Raw genomic sequence first — 8,939 nt, 5'->3', positions numbered from 1 at the left:
TTAAATTTATTTGTTATTGGTTTTCTCTCTGTGGTTCCATTAATTTTTTTTTTCTATACTATTGCATGCGATTTTTCCATGGGCAAAAAAAAAAAAAAAAAAAAGAAAGTGTGTAGATGATGAGAAAAGATACTTTGATAAAGAATAAAAATTTAGGTGATGAATTTGTCCATGTGGACCTTTGCCCACATGGAAAGCTTTTCTCCATGGGTTCTTCCCACCTCATATGATTGCAAATCTCCCTCACCCCCTCCTATTTAAGAAGTTCAAATATGAGCTTTTTAAGCCCTTTTTTTAAACAAACACAGAAGAAACACTTTGGGTTCCATCAGAAATCATTGTGCACATATGATGTATCTATTTGATAAAGACATGTTGATATGAGAACAGAAAAAGGGGTTAGAAAGAAAAAAAAAAATACAAAAAGAAGGGAAAAGGAAAAACAGATTAAATAAACAAAACCCAAAGTAAGCAAAGAAATTCCCCAATAGGCCATGGGTTTAATTTTTGGGAGGAGAGAAAAATCTTAACTTTATGAGAATCATTTCTTCCACTGCCTTGCTAGGGCAACTATATTACTATATAAGACATAGAATCTGTGTGGGTCATATATTCCACTCTTTCAAAGCTTTTATCTCTTTTCCCCAAGAGACTGAGTATCTGTTTATGGTTTTAATCACTTCACAAAGCTTGATTAGACAGTCGTGGAGACTTGCCTTGCCTCCATCATTTAAAGCATATTTGTCCAAACCAATTTGCAGATTCCTTTTTTTAGGAATATATGTATATTAATAAATTATTTATTACCCTTTTTTCAATAGACCATACAGATTCCCAATCCAAAGAACAGTTAGCTCAAGGATCATATATCTATCTATAAGCAATCTTGACAATTAAACTTATAGGGAACCTTAGCAATGGAGAAAAATATAGAATATTAATTGTATCAAACAATGAAAAAAAAAATTAAATATTCTTATTTTACCCATTATTGTTCTTTCTAAAATTGGGAAATTCCCTTTTCCTTTTGGGTGGAAAAGATTAAAACCCATTGAATATTATCGTTGCAATATTGTGATTGTATAGTTCATGAACCTTGGCTTTTGCTAAGCATAATTTTTTTTGCTCTCATCCTTTTTGTGAATTTGTTCTTTTACTTTATTAATTCTTTCAAAAAGCCACCACTCCAAGCAAGAAAAATCAAAATATAAACTAATAAACAACTTTAGGGTAAGTTAAATATTAGAACTATCTTAATTCTTAATTTAAAGATGGATCAAGTTTCCCTTATGTATCAAGAAGCTTGTCTAAGTGTCAAATTGGTGTGAAACTACTTAATACTAAATATAAGAGATATGGGTTCTGCACAAACTTTAGTAGTATGGCCAATTGGAAGCTCTTAACATGCTAAACTTGATTAAAATTTTTCTATTAAATAAAAATAAATGAAAGGACACCCTTACACTCCCTCATGTATAAAAAGAATAGATTAAATATAAGTTCGACACTTATTTTATAAGTAACATTATAATCATCAGAGCTGCGAATTTTAAAATTCGAACTTCGGATTGTTATATCTAAAAGACGTACAAAATCGAAAGAATTAAACGAGGGATAGAACGGGAAAAAAAAAAAGAAAAGAAAATAGTGGTAATATGTTGTATTAGGAAAAGGAGAAAAAGGGTTTCAATATCTCTATGGATAGTGATTGATTTGGGGAATTGAGTTTCCATCAACTGAAGAAAGTGGGGGGGTGAAGAAATGCATGAAGAAACAACAAAAGAATTGGTCCCTAAGATGAACATTTTTTTACATACACAATGAAGTTGCTTTAATCATTTTTCTTTCCAATAGAAAGAATTTTACTGCTTTGTGCTAGTGATTATTACTGGCAACAAAGAACAAAATTGGGGCATTCTTCAAAAACCGCCCCACCAATGTTGGTTTGCCAAGAAATATATCCCAACAAGATTGACTTGATAACTTGATCACCAAAATTGCAGTGCTAAAATCACAAGAAGAAATTCTTTTAATGAGTGGATGACACAAATCCCCACCCAGAGCAATTGCTGATGCAAACAAACAGGGTCTTAATTAAAGACTAAAAATAAAAAGACAGATTATTAGTGGGAAAAAAGGAGGGTTTTAGACACACCTAAATTGGCTTACATGTGAGAAAGATGAAAAAATGAAGATAGTGCGCTTAGCCCACCGAAGAGATAGGATTGAATGTGGGTTCATATAGGTGTTAAAAAAAGAAAGAAAGAAAGAAAGGCAAGGCCATTGCCAAACCTTTCTTCCCTCCCAAAATTTAAATGGACGGCCAACCATGCATGGCCTTCAAAGTTCAAGCCACATGTTCATTTTGGTTTTAGGGTTGAACTTTTGTTGTTTTAGGCACATAATCACATGCAAGAAACCTAAAAAGCTTTGCTTAACTTAGAATTTAGGTTAGATGCTGGACAAAGCATAGAGACTAAAAACAAAGAACCTAGGGGGCTAAACCTGGCCCCCCCCTCTTTGACACTTCTACCGACCTAAACAGGAGGCTACAAAGATTGGGTTTTGATCTTAAAGCCTCGTTATTAATTTGTAATACAAATTTCACCATTAAAATAGTTGTCATAGGCCTTTTGACATTCAGCTCAAAAATCCTATAATCACATAGCTAGTAGGTTTTGAATTCCGGATTTCTCTTTAATTTACAACCTATCTACCGAAACTTGGTTGGGTTTTTCAGGCCCAGTTTTGTGTCTACGAACTATGGGTTCAGGCAGCATGGAAAGTTAGATTTGTTGGGTCACAGACAGAATTCAAAAGAACCTAAATGGTCCAAACCACTTTCTAAAAAACATGTAAATTAAGGTTTTAGTTTCGGCTGTAGGCTTCTTCCAGCTTCTTCTAGCCTCGAGGCCTAGAATAAAAACCAGAGACTGATCATAAAGAAAAGGAGAAAAATGGCTTCCAAGTTCTAACCTCTAACTTCCAGTCTCCATGACACGAGCGTGTATGGTCTCAAGTGCAAGGGCGGTGCACGGCTTTTCATTCGGTGGGGATATATTATTTAAAGAATATATTTTTATAATATATAATATCACAGATGAAATACTTGTTGTAATCTTATCTGATTAGGAGTTAGGACTATAGGTTCGGGTGTTGTCAGGTGCTATAAACATTTTCTAAGTAGGCAATCCTCTTAAATTCAGTTCCCAAATTTGAGGTGGCAGCCCAGATCATAAATGCATGTTGAATTATCTTCCAATGCATTTTCGCATACAATTTCACGTATTTCACATCGGGTGGCTCATGTTTCATCTAATATCTCCCAAACAATTTTCATAAATACTAGCATTGATGGGCAACTACTGACAACAATCCTGTCAATCTGCCACTCCACAAAATTTTCCTAAAGACAATGATCTTACTAGAATGTGAAACTCTCCCAAATGTAATACAATTATTGCTAAACGAACCCATTTAGAAAAGGCCAAAACCCATGCTCAATTAGCGAAATACCAGATAAGAACGCAAACTCAACCCTCATAAATTTGGGTAGTTGTTAGTTTAGTAAATGTCAATGAAAGTCCACAAGAATTAAAACAGATTCTTGTTGAGACTGCTATTTCGTCCAAATTAAAGCCATCGCTGGTGAGACAATGGCCCAATCAATTATGTTAGCCAAAGCAAATTGAACACACCGTTCCCCGTCTCTCTCCACCGAAGCCCATATGACACAGACTGCATTTAAGTGAAACCAGTGGCAGTTGAGGAGACACTATTTCGGTTGAATACTACTGTTGGACTGTTGTTCCTAAGTACTTGGTCTTAGAACACCTCTTATAAATTAGGAGCATACTTAGCTCTTCTTTCCATGTAATCGTAGGTTTCATAGTCTCTTTTTCTCTCTGTCTTGCTCTTCTTGAGGTCTTGCTATTGCATACACTCGGTTCTCTATGGAATTTAATCTCTCCCCGGTTCTTGCTTTTCTGGCTGTAAGTTTTGTCTTTGAAGTGGATTTTGATGTGAATTACTTGTTGTTTAAGAGTGCCAGAACTAATGAGGTTTGATTTGAACTTACTGTTGCAGCTAGCGGTGGTGGCAAGCCATGCTGCTTTATCACCTGAGCAATATTGGAACTATGTGCTGCCAAATACTCCAATGCCGAAGGCCGTCAAAGTTTTGCTACATCCTGGTGAGTGCTCAATACCCAAGGATTCATTTTCTTAAGTCATTTTTACTGACCAAAAGGAAGCAGCTACTGTAATAGTTTTGTGCCCCCACCACCATGGTTTATGAGAAAAAACTCTTACCTTGAGAGGTTCAGGGAAGTGAGGACTTAAGAAGTATCACACCTTTCTTTTCCCTATAGGATTGGCTTAATAGTCTAACAGAGCACACAATCATGTAATCAGTGAAGCAGGCTGGTAATCTGTGTATCAAAAAGTTCAAATGTAAAGTGCTAAAATATATTATGTTTTCTGCAATTTAATATGAGAGTATGAACAAAAATATGTTCCGTGTTGCAATTTTTTCAGGAAAAGGAATGGAATATATGTTCTGTATGTATCAACTTATCATGAAAAAACTTAAGTAAACTGCTGCATTCATGAGCATGTCATAGTACTATTAAGAATCATCTGAGCTCTCCTAGCACATGTTGGTATATTTGCAGACTTCATGGAGAACAAAGGTACCTCTGTCAATGTAGGGGGAGGTGGTGTAAACGTCAATACAGGAAAAGGAAAGCCGGGTGGTGGCACCTCCGTAAATGTGGGTGGCAAAGGTGGAGGAGTATCTGTGAACACAGGACACAAGGGAAAGCCGGTATATGTTAACCCAGGACCATTTTTTTACAAATATGCAGCCACCGAGACTCAAGTCCATGATGATCCAAATGTTGCTCTTTTCTTTCTGGAAAAGGATATGCATCCCAGAGCAACAATGACCCTGCATTTCACTGAAAATACAGAGACGGCAACTTTCTTACCTCGCCAAATTGCCCAAAAGATACCATTTTCATCTGACAATTTGCCAGAAATTTTGAAAAAGTTTTCAGTGAAACCTGGATCAGCGGAAGCTGAGATAATGAAGAACACAATTAAGGAGTGTGAACAGCCCCAAATTCAAGGAGAGGACAAATATTGTGCAACCTCACTAGAGTCAATGATTGACTTTAGTACTTCCAAGATCGGGAAAAATGCTTACGCAATCTCTACAGAGGTGCAAAAACAAACCCCCGAACAGAAGTACACAATAGCAGCTGGAGTGCACAAGATGGGAGGTGACAAATCTGTAGTGTGCCATAAGCAGAATTATGCATATGCTGTCTTCTATTGCCACAAATCAGAAACAACAAGGGCTTACATGGTTCATTTGGAGGGTGCTGACGGGACAAAAGCCAAAGCAGTAGCAATCTGCCACACAGATACATCAGCATGGAACCCAAAGCATTTGGCTTTCCAAGTCCTTAAAGTTGAGCCAGGAACCATTCCTATCTGCCATTTCCTTCCTCAGGATCACATTGTTTGGATCCCCAAGTAAAAGCCTGAAGAGTACACTGAGACCCTTTAATTTCATCAGTCAACTAAGTATAGTGTGCATTAAAACAGCTTAAAGCCATATCCAGTTTGTTCTATAATAATATACCTCAAACCCACGGGTTTAGTTATCCACAATCTATTTGTTCACTTTTGTAATGAATGATGAATCATGTACTCAGTAATAGATAAAATGGTGTTACTTTTTGTATCACAACGGTTTGGTGGTAAATCTATTAGAGTTCTATCCCATGATGAAAACCACTTGAGAAGGTACTAAAAACAAATAACCAAATGAAAAGACAATTCAATAGCAATGATATATATCATTGACATGTGAATGATGGTAAATTCATGGGGAAAAGAAAGAGGGGCCACTTAGGTTCCTGGAAACAATCAACGCATCCAAAAGACACATTTGCCCAAATGATTAGCCATGAAAGCCTCAGGATGTTGCAAGTAATGAAGTAATAAAGATGATGGGGTGGATTGGATGGCAGATTTTTCACCCTCATGAATCTTGAGAGTCACTGATTAGAAGGCTAGAAAATAACCACATTTAAAGAAGAATCATGGCTCAGATAGAAATTAAAACATAAATAAATACATACATGCATACATATATAACAAATACCGAAAGTTTGCTGGGACTCAAAACTAGCAAGAAAGGGCCAGAAATGTCAGCAATGGAATGTGGTCATACCTGACGGCAAAGCAGCACCGTCACATAAATTTGGTTTGTTGAAGTAGCCCAAGTGAAAGAGCACCTTCAATTCATTCCACACCTAAAGGTTTCTTTCAAGGTTAACAGCACACTGCCATGAAAGTTACGACAGTGACAACAACACAAAGTTTGCTGGGACTCAAAACTAGCAAGAAAGGGCCAGAAATGTCAGCAATGAAATGTGGTCATACCTGACAGCAAAGCAGCACCATCACATAAATTTGTTTTGTTGAAGTAGCCCAAATGAAAAAGCACCTGCAATTCATTCCATGCGTAAAGGTTCTTTCAAGGTTAACAGCACACTGACATGAAAGTTACGACAGTGAGTAAGAAAAATATGAGGTGAAAATAAAAGATGTCCTCTGATGATGCATGTCAATAAACATTTAATTCAAGCTACAGAAGTAATGTAAACCATTCTGATCCCTCAAGTGTAAGTATCAACCAAGCAATCAAGGTTACTATTAGAGTGGCAATTCAACATAGAATCACTCATATCATAACAGGGAAAAGGCCCTGGTGCATTAGAGTCTATTACACCAAGTTTCCCTTAAAATTTTCTCTTCATCTTTTACCATTAGAAAATTTATGATTTCATCAGAACTAACTGACTAATGCAAACATGTCTTCCAATTTTTTCTTAATCTTTCTGACAGTTTTTTTTCTTTTTTATATTCATCACCATTAACTATCAGAAGTTCAGCACATTTGCAATCAATTCAGCCCTCAAGATCTATAAGAGGACAAAAGGACAAAGCTAGTTAATTTAACCGTTTAATTCAATCAAAATACTGAAAAGGCAACAAAAAAATTTCAAATCAAAGCATTAATCGTAAATGTATGGACTGCAATGTTTAGGTGCATGAAGAAAACAGATGGAATGAGATGTAAAGCGTTCTAATTCCTTGTACTCAAAATTGTGAGCAGTCATTAGGTCACCACTTTTGAACTATTGCTGTGGGTTTGCTGGATGGAACTAAGTTCTTCAGCAATGGCCCATCTGACAGTGGATCAAAATATACTATTCCTACAGGAGGTAACAACTATCCTGGCTGCTATCGTGGTTGTACTAGTGAACCTAGGATCTAGTCTTCTATGTGCCATGGTTTGAGGGGTTAAGCAAACACAAGCTTAACCCCTGACTGCTCGTGCACACATGTAGTCCCAAAAGGAACAATTGGATAGATTTCTTTCAGAGGCTGAAAGCTCAGACTACGGCAGCATGGAAAGTTAGATTTGTTGGGTCACAGACAGAATCCAAAAGAACCTAAATGGTCCAAACGACTTCCCAAAAAACATGTAAATTAAGGTTTTGAGTTTAGGCTCTAGGCTTCTTCTAGCCTCCAGGCCTAGAAGAAAAACTAGAGACTAATCAAAAAGAAAAGGAGAAAAATGGCTTCCAAGTTCTAACCTCTACCTTCCAATCTCCATGACACGAGCGTATGGCCTAAAGTGCAAGGGCGGTGCACGGCTTTTCATTCGGTGGGGATAGATTCATTGAACGATTTATTTTACGGTAAATTACCAAACCTTGTTAAATTTTAACTATAATTCAATCTGAGTCCATTAATAACGCTGTTAACAGACTTTAGAAAGAGACTAAAATGCCTATCAAAACAAAAACACCTGAGCCGGAATCACCGCAGGCTTTTGGTTTTAGTTTCTTCCTCTCTCTAAAACCGTTTCTTCTCCTTGAACTCTTTCTCTCTAGATCCGTTTCTTCTCTTCGAAAGTCTTACCTTTTTTCTCCCCTCTCATGGCATTTCCTTTCCTTGGCTTTCCCTTCCCTTCCCTTCCCTTCGCTTCTCCTTGGTTGAAGTCCTGACAGCTTTAGCCGACTTCTCTTAGCCAATTTTTCTTCTTTTTGCTCATAAAATTAAATTGAAAAATTATACCTAACGAGAAGTCTAGAGCACTCCAATAAGGTTAGTCTTGGAATATCCTTCCAGAAACCTCTTACCATTTCATCTGCAGAAAATGCTTTATCTTTTATGCCACATAGCTATTGAAATCTGCTAAGGACAGTGATGGTGTTAACCGCTGGTAACTTTTATGAGCTTGAGCTGCCAAGGACAGGGAGTTGGATAGCTGTGGTTTTTGTTTGGTTGTATACTAAATGGAAATTTGGTTGTGGCTGGACGACTCTATGATCTCTGGGATTTGTATATGCAACTCTTTTCTTGGCACTTGATGGGGGTCATGTCCTAAAGGGTTTGCCTGCACATCTGCCACAAAGGTAAAAAAAAAAACCTATTGAAAGCCATTGAAATCTGCAACAGCTTAGCAGATTGACACCTAGCCTCCCACATGTCACTCTCTAGCCATGTCCAAGACTAAAATGAACTTCTTCAATGCAATCAATTATCCACTTTTGAAGTTGATTTGTAACTTCTGATTGTGAGTTAAAGAGAAATTTTGTTTTGCTGGCTGGTTTTCTGTGAGGATGGGGATTGATGCTGGTCGCCGAGTTGGTGGTCTTTGGAACGGGTGCATAGACAGGTTTAAAAGAGCTGCTGCGAAAAGACAGCACCTGGTGTTTTCTTTTTGTGTACAGATCCTTTTGTGTTTTCTAATTGGAATCGGCTAAGAAAATTGTTCATGAAAGTAGTGTTTTAAGGGGAGGATTAGCATTTGGAGAAACGGAGGTTTGGGGGTTTGACAGAGCAGAGCATTCATGT

The 8,939-nt window shown here is 37.1% G+C and overlaps 1 protein-coding gene across 1 annotated transcript; it reads left to right on the top strand.

The window, feature by feature from the left end:
- The first annotated feature begins 3,830 nt into the window (after nucleotides 1-3,830).
- LOC18587918 (BURP domain-containing protein 3-like) lies at nucleotides 3,831-5,748 on the top strand. Its single transcript, XM_007011975.3, has 3 exons — nucleotides 3,831-3,992; nucleotides 4,087-4,192; nucleotides 4,673-5,748. Exons 1-3 carry the CDS (start codon nucleotides 3,954-3,956, stop codon nucleotides 5,539-5,541), a joined length of 1,014 nt encoding a protein of 337 aa, XP_007012037.3. The 5' UTR covers nucleotides 3,831-3,953; the 3' UTR covers nucleotides 5,542-5,748.
- The last annotated feature ends 3,191 nt before the right edge of the window (nucleotides 5,749-8,939 follow it).

Source organism: Theobroma cacao, chromosome 9 (genome assembly GCF_053813885.1).
Source record: "Theobroma cacao isolate CCN51 chromosome 9, ASM5381388v1, whole genome shotgun sequence".
NCBI lineage: Eukaryota > Viridiplantae > Streptophyta > Magnoliopsida > Malvales > Malvaceae > Theobroma > Theobroma cacao.
Note: the sequence above shows the minus strand (reverse complement) of the source record. Positions and strands in the feature narration are given on the sequence as shown.

Excerpts from the sequence above, each read along its gene's own strand:
- LOC18587918 (XM_007011975.3), top strand. The coding sequence starts at position 3,954 with ATGGAATTTAATCTCTCCCCGGTTCTTGCTTTTCTGGCT. Across the intron at positions 3,993-4,086 it reads CGGTTCTTGCTTTTCTGGCT|CTAGCGGTGGTGGCAAGCCA; the intron begins GTAAGTTTTGTC and ends TTACTGTTGCAG. Across the intron at positions 4,193-4,672 it reads CAAAGTTTTGCTACATCCTG|ACTTCATGGAGAACAAAGGT; the intron begins GTGAGTGCTCAA and ends GTATATTTGCAG.